At 39.1% G+C, this 13,385-nt stretch overlaps 2 protein-coding genes across 2 annotated transcripts; both read right to left on the reverse strand.

The window, feature by feature from the left end:
* On the reverse strand, positions 1-2,264 carry LOC100657585 (olfactory receptor 51J1-like). Its single transcript, XM_064289256.1, has one exon. It carries the CDS (start codon positions 1,675-1,677, stop codon positions 643-645), a length of 1,035 nt encoding a protein of 344 aa, XP_064145326.1. The 5' UTR covers positions 1,678-2,264; the 3' UTR covers positions 1-642.
* Positions 2,265-11,655: 9,391 nt separating this feature from the next.
* LOC100655500 (olfactory receptor 51I2-like) lies at positions 11,656-12,777 on the reverse strand. The gene has a single exon (XM_003421560.3). It carries the CDS (start codon positions 12,775-12,777, stop codon positions 11,851-11,853), a length of 927 nt encoding a protein of 308 aa, XP_003421608.1. The 3' UTR covers positions 11,656-11,850.
* Positions 12,778-13,385: the final 608 nt, after the last annotated feature.

The following is a 13,385-nucleotide window of genomic DNA, read 5'->3' on the forward strand; positions in this document are numbered from 1 at the left end:
AAAGGCCTTAACAGAAAATGTCACCAAATATCAGGGTCACTTCTCCAGGCTTCACTTCTTTTTGAGTTTTTAGTCTTTATATCCTCACTGGTTTGAATGTTCTCTGAAGCCATTTAAAATATATCTTTCTAACTTTACAAATTGTTCTTGGAAGGAAGATTGTTCTGAAACTAACCTCCCCTTAGTGAAGGTGGAAATCCTTATACTATTGTATGCATTTTCTCAGGCTTTCTAATTTAGCTTCATGCCTACCTGAATATAATAGCTAGTAGTTTTTTCCTGTGGAAAAGATAAAGGAGTAATGTAGTTTCAAAAGGTTTCCCAGAAGATCTTTCAACTTCAGATTATCATTTTTTTATGGAAAATCCTGTGCTTTCACAAATTTTCTTGTATGCGTGCTCCAGCTATGCAAGATAATGGAAAACCTCTTGTCACACAATATATTTTAAAATAACATCAATTCTCTATAGATTCTGCCACACACAACCACTCCAACTTGTATCCCCACTCCAGTTTACTGCGAGGTTATGAAGATTCTCCTTTTAGACCCCACGTTTTAAGGTAACAACAATGGCATAACATGCAATGTAGGATACCTTGTGAATATACAAAAAAAAAATTTCTTACAACTTTGGCCTCTGGCTAAACTCTGGCCCTCATCTCTGATAGCATTCGGACAATGCCACGACGGATCTCTTTGGTCTTAATGCTGTAGACAATGGGATTAACAACAGGTGGGAAGAAGAGGTAGGCATTAGCCATCATGGCTTGCAGCAGAGGGGACACATGGTGTCCAAAGCGGTGCATCATAGATAACCCAATCATAGGCACATAATAAGTGAGTACAGCACAGATGTGTGACCCACGTGTGTTGAGTGCCTTCCTTCTCCCCTCTCCAGTGGTGATACTGAGTACAGTGTGGAGTATGAGCCCATAGGAGATCACAATGAGCAGTGAATCCAGCCCAAAAGTGGAGGTAACAATGAAAAGCCCATATATATTGTTGATAGAAATGTCCCCACAGGGTAGATGTAAGAGGTTGGGATGGAGGCAATAGGAATGGGAGAGGACATCATGGTCATAGAAGGGTAGTCGCCGTAAGAGCAAGGTCAATGGGGCCATGAGCATAATGCTTTTCAGCCCAATCATAACTCCTGTGCCAATGATGCGGGGCATGGTCAGGATGGCAGTATAATGCAGTGGACTGTAGATGGCCACAAAGCGATCCACGGACATGGCTAGCAACACAGCTGATTCCATGATGGAGAAGGAATGGATGGAGAACATCTGGAGAAGGCATGCATCAAAACCAATCTCAGTGGTGCCAAACAGGAAGATGCCTAGCACTGTAGGCAGGGTAGATGCAGAGACACCAACCTCAGCCAATGCCAACAGGGCAAGAAAGACATACATGGGCTGGTGTAGGGCAGTGTCTGTCCTGATGACATGAAGAATGGTGCCATTTCCAAGGAAGATGATGATGTACATCAGGCAGAAGGGGATGGAGATCCAGATATGCTCTGCCTCCAGCCCTGGGATGCCAAGTAGAATGAATGTTGTAGGTAAAAACCTCATAGAGCTATTGGAGTTCTTCACATTGAAATCGAATCCTGTGGGATTAGTGCCACCCTGAAAATTAGAAACAAGCTGATAGATGTTATCATGGAGAAAGGCCATTGGAGACTGAGGAAAGAAAAGAAAAAAAACTAAGGTCACAGATTCAAGTGACCAAAAGTCTCATGCCTGAAAACTGGCAGATGATTGTAGCTGGGAAATTTTAAGTCTGGCGGGGATTATAGTCTCCATCATTGGGAGGTTCTAGACTGGTAGATCAGCAATGGGAGAGATGGATACTTTGTGTTGGTGTGGGGATGCCTAGCCCTAGAAAGCTCCTGATGCGACAAACATGCATAGGAAATACCAGCCTATGATATGGACTAGTATCAAGAAGATGTGAACAGAAATTTTATCAGTAACCAAATTAAACTAGAAAAGAATTGAGCTCGGACTCAAACTGGGTTTTACTGTTCTGGGGTTTGACAAAACTTGAATACAACTGGCAACGTTATGTGAAAAGACGTGAATGAAGCAATAAAGGCAGGAACCTAGGTTGTTGGATTTGTAGTCAAAGTTTAAGGCTGACCAAAGTATTCTCTCATTATGATATCCACAATCTGTTCGTTCACAGTTATCAAAGACAGCCCCCTTATCCACTGGAATTTCTTCTTTCTGACTCAGACACATCCGTGAATACAGTGCAGCAACAAAACCAAAAACCTAAATAAATTTTTAAAGAAAACCCTCCTGGTCAGGAGAGGAGGACAGAGGAAGGAGGAGAAAACCATCTCTCTAAATTGGGTATGTTTTAACTGAGCTCTGAATGGGCCAGGGCAGTTATAACAATAGAATCCTGGACTTGCAAGGTTGGAAGGACTTTTGAAGATATTTTTCAACTCACCTCCTACCTTAAGCACACTCATACACTCATCTATTGGCATATGCACACATACTTCCCACATTTGGAGAAATCTTTTCTCTACACCCTCTCTCTGATGTGAACTGTCCATTCAGCCTTTGTTGAGATTCCTCAGCAACAGGGACCTCACTATCCCATGCAGTTATTAAGTTCTTCTTTTCCCTGTTGATCTATAAACAACTGGCCCTCCTCTGTGCAGGATTTTGTCAACCCCAATCCCTGGCCTTATTCATAAAATCTTCTCTGCAAATTTCAATCACTGTGACAACAGAGAACACATCTTCTCCCACAAATATTCAAATAAGTCATCACATATGTTGAAAACTTCTCTTCTCCAAGCTGGTTACAATTATATTAAGTGCAACGAAGGAGAAGATCAGGATACAGTGACCGGGATCTAGAAGAAAAAAACAACTGATTCTTCAAAGTCTGAGAATGTTTTCTTGGGGAAATGATATTTAAGTAGAGACATGAGAAATTGGTAGGAATCTGCTAGGCTCAGTGGAGAGATTGGGAATAAAAAAAAAATTGGGAATAGCGCAGTTTAACTCAGCATCAGGAAGATACTAGCTTAGGAAAAGCTCTGGGCTAAGGTCTGTGCTAGAACTTAACTTAAAGGTCTGTGCTTAGGGAGGGGAAATTCAGAGACAGATCATTGACCTTAAGATATAATCATATATACCAGAACTTCGCATGGCAGAGGAACTTGGGGAAGTCCCTGTTTCCCACTTGTCATGCTCTTTCTGTGTTCTCTCCTTACCTTCGAAAGCTCGACATATCTTTTTTAGCTCTTTAAACAGACTACATATTGGTCTGCCTCTGGCTTGAGCAACTTCTCCTCCTGTGTGTTGTGCTATTGCTCTCTTGATCCCATTGCACTGATATCTTGCCTGCCATACCCCAAATGGCCTGATATAACTAGGGATAAATCTTGAGAGATACCTGAAATTTGGACATCTCTTCTCCTGTTATCAATAGTGTTCTCCACTCTTCCCATGCTCTCTCCTGTTCTCTTGTTTTTTTTTTTTTTTTTCCTATCCTTTCCAATCCTATCCTCCAGAATCTCCCTAGCCAGATAGGTCTCTTTGAAAGAGATCCCAAAAGACAATCATTCCCTTGAGTTTAGTATTTGTTCAAGAAGAGCATTTCAGGATGGAAGGAGACAAAAGAGATCACCCACAGCATAGGACACAGCAAAGGATCAGCAAGAAGGTGTGGTGAAGTGAGTACTACATCCCTGGAACAGTACAAAATTGGGAGTGAATCCTATGTGTGGTGTATGTGTTATCTACCTAATCTTTGTGCACCTCCATTTCTTTTTTTTATTTTTAAGATAGACCAGAAATGTCTACCTCAGAGAGTGGCTCTGGGTATTTAATGTAAGCCTTTAGCAAACAGTGAATATCAGTGTTCCCCCAATTTTCCTACCTTCTACTTTCTCAGAGTTTCTCATAAGGGATCAGTCATAGTCAGAGGCGAAAAATTATCTTAGATTTATCTCCAATTTTCTGTTAACAATGCTTCTTCCTCATCTTTTTCTCACTGATCCTCAGACCACATCTGTGAGGGAGATAGGGTGACAAGGACTTCCTATTTAACACATGAGGCATATAACCAGGATATATGCACTGCATAACTGACCTAAGACTATATAATGTCAAAACTTTCTAGAATTCATCAAATTTAAAAAGACTATTCCCTTGTCCTATCACACAGGTCAGGAAGCTAGGGAAATGACAACTAACTGAGAGAAATCCAGAGGCCTTCAAACTTTGGGATTGGGTTGGAATTCCTTCTGGAGGCTGCTTCAGGAGGCAGGACTGGGAGATCATGGGGTTCAGCACTCACCAGGAGCAGAGTTGAGGACTTGGAAAGCTCACTTAAGGAACTCCGTGCCACCCTGGCTTTAACATCTTCCTATCCTTGGTGCTGGAATACTGCCTCCCTTTTTAAGCTAACCAGAGTTTTCAGGGAGTGGAGGAGTGGTTATAGATCTGAGTTCCCTGAGGAGCAATTACTCAGGCAATTGCTTCACTCTTTTTCAATGTGTCATGGTCCCTATGGGAGGGAGCAAGAACATAGAATCAGTCAGTACTTCTGTGAAATGAGGATAAAAATAATATGCACTTACTATGAGAATGAAATCATTAATATATGTAAGTTGCTTAGAAAAACGTCTGACTCATAAAAGTATACCATTAGAGTTAGCTAATATAGAACAACTGCGTCTTGGAAAAAGAATACTTTCATCTCCAATGCTCACTATTACTTTTATAAACATGAATTTATCAAGTTAGAAGTAGGGCATAGAATTGTTGATATCCTAGGATCATTAAGGGCTTTTAATAACAGCAGATGATAGAATCTGATGATTAAACTAATGTGAGAAAAAGTTTTAGATTGGGCGAGGTAGGGAGATTAACCAAGAAGCTGTGCTGAGTAGGGCTTCCTAGCATGTGGTAGCTACAGAGAGATATCAGAAAGTAAACATTTTTAGAACCTAATGTTGAAGAGAATTTAATGATTGTGCATGGCTGGTTTTCTAGGAAAAAAAAAAAGTGATTTGGCTTGAAAATACATCAAGACCCATTTATAGGTTTTTCGAAAGTAGCTCTGAAAATATATTTTTTGTGTTGTTGGTGTAATAAGAGAATAAGAGCTTTGTGTAATTGGTGAGGGAATGCTTTAAATGATGAATAATGTGGTCTAGATTAGATCCAGATGTATATGAAGTCAGGAGTAGACTGAGAGACTTAGAAATATTGGAGAGATTAAATGAGGCAGGGCCTTAACAGGTCAGTTCAATCTAGTATGTTTAAGGAGATTTAGGAGATAAGTATCTGTGATCAGAAAATAGAATAGTAGAGGTTAATAGCAGGAGAAAAGTACCTCTGGTTGAGAACGAGGTCCAGGGCTTGTCCAAGGAGTAGCCAAAATTGAATAAAAGTAAACTTCCCTGATATAGAAAAAGTTCAGAAGCTATGATGCAAGATTATTGGATGAGTCACACCATGGACACTGAGTATAATTTGGGACATTGGTATATTTTTCCCCCAGGCCTTGGTGTGTGTTTCAAATACTTAGCACACATATATACATCAAGGACATTGTCATTTTCCATTATAACCTGGGATGGTGTTCTGGGAAACCCTTGATGAAATTTCTCATTTATAAGTCTCTAATCCCCTTAACACTCATTATATATTTAATGATTGTCTCTCCCTTTTGAAAAAAAGGAGCCCTGGTGGTGCCTGGTGGCTTAGTGGTTAAGTGCTATGGCTGCTAACCAAAGGGTCGGCAGTTCGAATCCACCAGACACTCCTTGGGAACTCTACGGGGCAGTTCTACTCTGTCCTATAGGGTCGCTAGGAGTCGGAATCGACTCAACGGCACTGAGTTTTTTGTTTTTTTTATAGCGCAGTAGTTAAGCCTTTAACTGCTAACCAAAAGGTTGGCAGTTCGAATCCACCAGTCGTTCCTTGGAAACCCTATGGGGTAGTAGTATTCTGTCCTATAGATTAGCTATGAGTCAGAATTGACTCAATGGCAATGGTTTATTGACAAAAATATGAAAATTAGAGCTTTTTCCATTAACTATTATTCTCAAGTAACTTAACATCAAGGATATTGCACACCTTTCTCGGAAAGACACATGTCGTATTATTCCCACTAATGGAACAGGCAATTATGCTAATGTCCCCATGAAAAATCTTTGCCCCAAAATTGTGCCAAATTTCTGTTTAAGTTTGTTCCTGGAAGAGAAGGAACAGAAATCAATAAGATAACGAAGTTATGATTCGGATGTCATCACTGCTAGTCATCTCTGCACCAGGAGCTGTAGAAAAAGGATAAGCAAATGCTCAGTTGTGGATCAAACACTTTCTCCTTGTCACTAAATATTGGAGAGTGTAGACCTGCGTGAACATATGAGGAAAAATGAAATATAACCGAATGTCAGAGAACAATGTAACATCTTAGTTTTGTATATTAAGACATTAAGTACAGAAGAAAGTAGTGGCAAGAAACAAAGAAATATCTGAATGCTGTTTAAGGCTCCTGGTGAATTAAAATTTCTACTTACTAAAAATCTAAATCACAAATTACATAGCAGCACTATTTACAACAGGATGAAACACTGCCGGTCATGTGCCGTCCTCACAAGCATTGCTATGTTTGAGCTCATTGTTGTAGCCACTGTATCAATTCATCTCCTTGAGGGTCCTCCTCTCTTTCACTGACCCTCTACTTTACCAAGCATGATATCTCTCTCCAAGGACTGGTTCCTCCTGATAGCATGTCCAAAGTACATGAGACAAAGTCTTGCCATCCTCTTATCTAAGGAGCATTGTGTCTGTACTTCTTCCAAGACAGATTTGTTTGTTCTTCTGGCAGTCCATAATATATTTGAAATTCTTCCCCAACATCATAACTCAAAGGCATCAATTCTTCTTTGGTCTTCCGTACTCATTGTCCAACTTTTGCATGTGTATGAGGCAATTGAAAATACAATGGGCTTAGGTCAGGCTCACCGTAGTCCTCAAAGTGACATATTTGCTTTTTAACACTTTAAATAGGTCTTTTGCAGCAGATTTTCCCAATGCAATACATCGTTTGATTTCTTACCGCTGCTTCCACGAGTGTTGATAGTGGATCCAAGTAAAATGAAATCCTTGACAACTCCCATCTTTTCTCCGTTTATCATGATGTTGCTTATTGGTCCAGTTGTGAGGATTTTTGTTTTCTTTATGTTGAGTTGTAATCCATACTGAAGGTTGTGGTCTTCGATCTTCTTCAGTAAGTGTTTCAAGTCTTCTTCACTTTCAGCAAGCAAGGTTGTGTCATCTGCGCATTGCAGTTGTTAATGAATCTTCCTCCAATCCTGATGCTGCATTTTTCTTCATATAGTCCAGCTTCCCAGATTATTTGCTCAGGATACAGATTGAATAACTGTGGTAAAAGGACACAACCATGACACATACTTTTCCTCACCTTAAACCACACAGCATCCTCTTGTTCTGTTTGAACGACTGTCTCTTGGTCTGTCTACAGGTTCCTCATGAGCACAGTTAAGTGTTCTGGAATTCCCATTCTTCAGATTGTTGTCCATAATTTGTTATGATCCACACAAATACTTAATATAATAATCCTGATAATTACTTAGTAAGTGTGTCTTTGTAACAGGAAATGTCTCTGGTTTTTAATCTAAGTGTTATTTTAGAAACATCTCAGGATGGGAAAAGGAGCAGCTATGCAATGCTCCTTTAAACCATTGGCTTTTGGGTGATGAAAAGAGAAACTCAACTCCATATTCTCTTCCATGACAACTTCTGAAGCCAGCCGTAATGTAGGCAAAACCAATCCTAGAATTTTATGATGGCTAAATTAAAATCAATGTTAATAATAAATTTGATTAATGTTAGAAAATTTTTCTCTTGTCTTGGCTGTCAGTAAAAAGTTAGTTGTAATCCAATGCACACATTTAAACAGACAACAAAATCCCCCCCCACAATTCTCAATATATAACCTATACTAAATACAACCTTTTTTTTTCTTACCTTTTTTTTTTCCCCCAAGAGGAGGAAATTTTAATTTTATTGTAGAGAAAACTTTTCTTTCACAGTTGGAAACTAATTTTCCCTCATTACCAATCACCAGGAAGAGTGATTAAAAAACATTTAAAAATATTTTCATACAGATATATAAAGGATGTAATGCAAGACTAGGGCTACAGAAAGGGTAAAGTTAGTTATGTAATAATTTACTAAATTCAGATTAGAATCACTAAGCATCCTGTCTCTATTTAGTCAGTAGATGGGTTGTACTAAAAGGACAATCACTTTGATTAGAAACAAAACTCAAGGTTGGTTTTAATGCAGTCAAAAATAATCCATATCTCATTCTGTTTACCACTGAAACTACACTAGCACTTTCAGACATCACTCCTTTGGCATCACCTAATTTGTGAGACGGGGTAGGATATTTAAAGAAGAGAGAGTTCACCTCAGGTTTTCAGAGAGCTACACATATATGCTGACCCAGGAAATCCCATTAAGTATGTTGATATACGTCATAAAACCTCTTAGGACCTGACTCACTCCTTCTAAAGAGATACTTGACTTGTTGCTGGGGGATTTAAGTGTTAAGAACGCTGCTTCTTACATCCACGAAAAACTCAGGTTTCTAATTCATTCCACTCTTTCTTTCTTTTTGTTGTTGTTGTTAGCTACGGTGAAGTGGGCTCCCCTACCGAAGGTGATCCCGTCTGTGACAGAACAGAACCGCTTCATAAGTTTTCTTGGCTGTAATCTTTACAAAAACTGTTCATCAGGCATTTCTTTTGTGGAGCCATTGGGTGGGTTTGAACAGCTAACTTTTTGGTTAACATCCCATCACAAACTTCTTGCACCACCCAGGCTCTATTTTCTCTCTTTAGGACTCTCTTTTTTTTCATTTTACAGTGCTAGTTTTTCATTAAAAAATTTTATACACAATTTTATGTGTGTGTGTGTGTGTGTGTGTGTGTGAGACGTTGGTTGCAATTCCTACAATGTGTCAGCACTCTCCCCCTTTCTGTTTCCACCCTGGGTTCTCCATCTCCATTCGTCCAGTTTTCCTCTTCCCTTCCTGCCTTGTTGTTTTTGCTTGCTTTGCTGTTTTTGCTTTCGGGAGGTGTTGCCCATTTGGTCCCATATAATTGATTGAACTAAGAAGCACTTATTATTATTATGACTGTTTGTTTTATAGGCCTGTCTGTCTAATCTTTGGCTGAAAGGTGGACTTTGAGTGTGGCTTCTGATCTTAACAGGGCCTGGGGGCCATAGTCTTGGGGGTTCCTCCAGTCTCTGTCAGACCAGTAAGTCTGGTCATTTTTTGTGAATTTGAATTTTGTTCTACATCTTTCTCCTGATCTGTCTAGGACTCTCTATTGTGATCCTTAGGACTCATTTTTTGCATATAAAGGAGGCTGTTTTCTCTCACTCATCTTCCAATTATAATGGCTTATAGCTCACATAGGTCACAAATACATGCACTAGTCTGACTATCCAAAACTGACTTAACAGCAATCCAGAATGATTCAGGACCCCATAAAACCAAGGGTCTCCTTAGTCTGATATTTCCCAACCTTCTTTGGAGGTCAGTGTACAAAAATGCTATTGCATCTCTCTGTAGTCTTGATAGGTAGTGGGGTTCATTGCCAATGAGGAAAGGGAGGAAAGCATTCATTATGGCAACCTGTGGGATTGCAGGCAATGCATAGGCTCCCCCAAAGTAATAAAAGTAATAAAACTAGAAGAGGATAGTCATCATCACCAAGTATAAGACATGGAGAGGATCTTCTGCCATTTTACCACAGATACAATGTCTAGGATCTTGGGGGGGCGGGGGACAACAGGATGTGGTGACCACAGTGGACAATGGGTAAAGCCTGCAGGTGAAAATGATAACAAACAATTGGTAACAGATGCTACCAAAGAAAGTTAAATATAATCATGAAAAAAAAAAACAAACCAAACCCACTGCTATCCAGTTGATTCTGATGCATCGTGACCCTACAGGACAGAGTAGAACTGCCCCATACAGTTTCTAAGGAACACCTGGTTGCTTCAACTGCTGATCTTTTGGTTGGCAGCCATAACACTTAACCACTACGCTACCAGCATTTCCCAAAATAATCATAGGATCATGGAAATATACACAGGCTTATATTCATTTATTCAATGATTCATTTAGCAAATATTCCCTGGTGGTGTAGTGGTTAAGCATTTGGCTGCTAAACAAAAGGTCAGAAGTTCAAATCCACCGCTGCTTCTTGGAAACCATTTGGGGCAGTTCTACTCTGTCCTATAGGGTTACTATGAGTTGGAATTGACTTGACAGCAATGGGTTTGGTTTTGGTTTTAGTATATTCCAGGCACTACAGGAGTCACTGGGTATATGTGGTGAACAAGAGAGACACAATTAAACTTAAAATTTACTAGTTGAGACATTTAACAACCAATACACAGATAATTATTTGATTACAATTGTGATATGTAATATGAAATAAAGGATAAGAAACAAAGAGTCTCAGAATGAATAATGGGGCAACTTAGTCTCAATGGCCACTTGAAATCTATTCTGAGGGAGGAGTGAGTATCTATAAATCCAAGAGCCCCTACAAATCCAAATAAAACAAAGCTTTCCAGTTCTCAGAAAAATTTTCCTTATCATACTTTCCTACTAACATTCAGTCTGCAATAACTTAATTTCCACCAAACTCTTGAAAGCTCAATTTCAAATTCCCAAGTCAAGTGAGGATGTCTGGGGTGAGCAAGCTTAATCCCTCTGCCCTCCAATTTGTCACCTCATAGTCCATCTACACTAATTTCTTTCAGGGAGGTCTTAGCTGGAGGAACTTGTGTTATTCCCCAAATCAGCAGCCTTCAAGAACTTTACTGGTTCATGACTTCCGTAATTCTTCCCTTTGGGCTTATTTTCAGTGTATATTCTCAGTCATACGGCTTTGCTCTTAGTATCTATTTTGCTTTTGATTGGTAAGGTTTTTAGTGTATACACCTACTATTATAACATTCATTATGTTATCATATTCAGTATATTATATATGTACAATTTTAGTAACAGAAGAGAGTACTGAATATATTATTTTCAAAAATCTTTAAACAATACAGGTGCCGTGGAAGTCTTCTTTGATTTCTCTTCAACCATCATAGCCATCTTCATAAAAAGACATTAATTTAGTGTTTTTGCAGATATTTTAAATGTATTTAAAATTTATATTAATATATACATATTCATAAGTAGTTTTATGTACTTAAATTGTTTTACGAAAAATGTTATTATATACCCACATGCATCTTTGTGTGTGTGTAATTTACTTTTTCTTACTTATCAATATGGATTGAATACCAATCCATTCAATGAAACATCAGTCTTTTTTTTTTTTTTTGTGGCTGTTACAGAATATTCCATAGTATAGATAGTCACTTAAGACCTTTCAGTTTTAGTTTTTCTTTTTTTTTTAAACTCATTTCAAACATTGCTAATGTAAAAACCCTTATTCAAGTCTCTGAGCCTGTGTGCAAATATCAGAGGATGAATGTAGAGTAGTGTTAAGAACGGGAACTTCTGGGTTACAGAACATATGCATTTTAAATTGATGCATACAACAAAACTGCTGAGAAAAACTCTGCTATACTAATTTAGATTACCACCTATAATGTATGAAAATATATGTTCCCACACATTCATCAAAATGTAACATTAGCAAGCTTTGTAACTTTACCAAGGTGATGATCACTCCTTCCTTCCTTGAAAAGGTTTTAGTAAGAAAACTGGCTGACTTGAAGGGAACCATATCCTCTGCCTTAACTCCCTCAATATTTTCTTTGAAGAAAGAGTTGTATCAACCCCTGATGAATCTGCTTGGTCTTAACACTGTAGATAATGGGATTGAGCACAGGTGGTACCAGAAGGTAGACACTGGCCAGGAGTAGGCAGACAGCAGGTGCAGCATGCTTCATGAAGTGGTGCACCAGAGCCATGCTGATCATAGGCACGTAATACAGAAGCACAGCACAGATGTGTGACGCACGTGTGTTGAAGGCCTTCTGCTGCCCTTCCCCAGAGGCAATGCCCAGCACTGTATAGAGGATCAACATATAAGAGACCACGATGAGCAGTGAGTCTAGCCCAAAAGTGGAAGCGACGATGCAGAGCCCAAGAATGCTGTTGGGACGAGTGTCCCCACAGGGCAGCTGGATCAGATCTGAGTGCAGACAATAAGAGTGGGAAAGGGTGTTGTGATCACAGAAGGGCAGATCCTTCAGGAGAAAGGGCAGTGGGAACATGAGTATCACACTCTTCAGTCCAAGGGCAGCACCAGTACCAGCAATAAGGGGCAAAGTATACCGCAGTGGGTTGTAGATGGCCATAAAGCGATCCACAGACATAGCCAGTAGAACTCCTGACTCCATGATAGAAAAGGAATGTATGAAAAACATCTGTAGAAGGCAGGCTTCAAAGCAGATCTCATTGGCACCAAAAAGGAAGAAGCCCAGCACAGTGGGCAGTATTGAGGCAGAGACACCAAACTCAGCAAAGGCTAGCATAGCTAGGAAGAGGTACATTGGCTGGTGGAGAGACGTATTTTTCTTTATCACTGTCAAGATCAAGCTGTTCCCCACAAGGGCCACAAGATATGTGGAGCAGAGTGGGAAGATGAACCAGGGGTAAAAGGCCTCCAGACCAGGGAAACCAAAGAGCAGAAAATATTTTGGGGTTAATTGACTGCTGTTGACCATTTTTTACTTGTCTGGAGTCTGGAGAACTTGACCTAGGCCAAGGACGCAACCTGGAGTGAGACACATAAAGGATAACAGGTTAGAAACTGAGAAAGACCTGAAAATTTCTCTATTTAATACTAACTGCCAGTTCATGTCCATTCTCATATTCCATGCTCAGTTCCATTTGTTCTTCAATACTGTAAGAAAATGTGGAGTCATAACCTGCAAATAGGTATATCTACAGAATAACGGAATCCGAAGGGAAATTTTATTATTCACAATTCAACCTTACCTCTATAGTTATTTCATTGTGTATAACTGGTAAAAATTGAGTATTTCCCATGTCAAGTAAATATGTATGGAATAGTTGGCATACAATACACTTTCAATACTGTTTTATTGTTGGTGAAATAATAATAATTATAGTAATAATATCATCACTAATATAAACCAGGCATTGAGTTTTCATGCACACATTTTTCATTCAGGCCTTTCTCTCCCCATCCTCATAGATAATATTCATTTTTTTTATATAATTAAGTAATTTCTTAATCACTTAAAATTTTCTAGATTGGAGATATCAGCTTTGGACTTTTAATTTAACCTTATTATACCAAGTCTTTTAA

The sequence above is a fragment of the Loxodonta africana genome, chromosome 7 (genome assembly GCF_030014295.1).
Source record: "Loxodonta africana isolate mLoxAfr1 chromosome 7, mLoxAfr1.hap2, whole genome shotgun sequence".
NCBI lineage: Eukaryota > Metazoa > Chordata > Mammalia > Proboscidea > Elephantidae > Loxodonta > Loxodonta africana.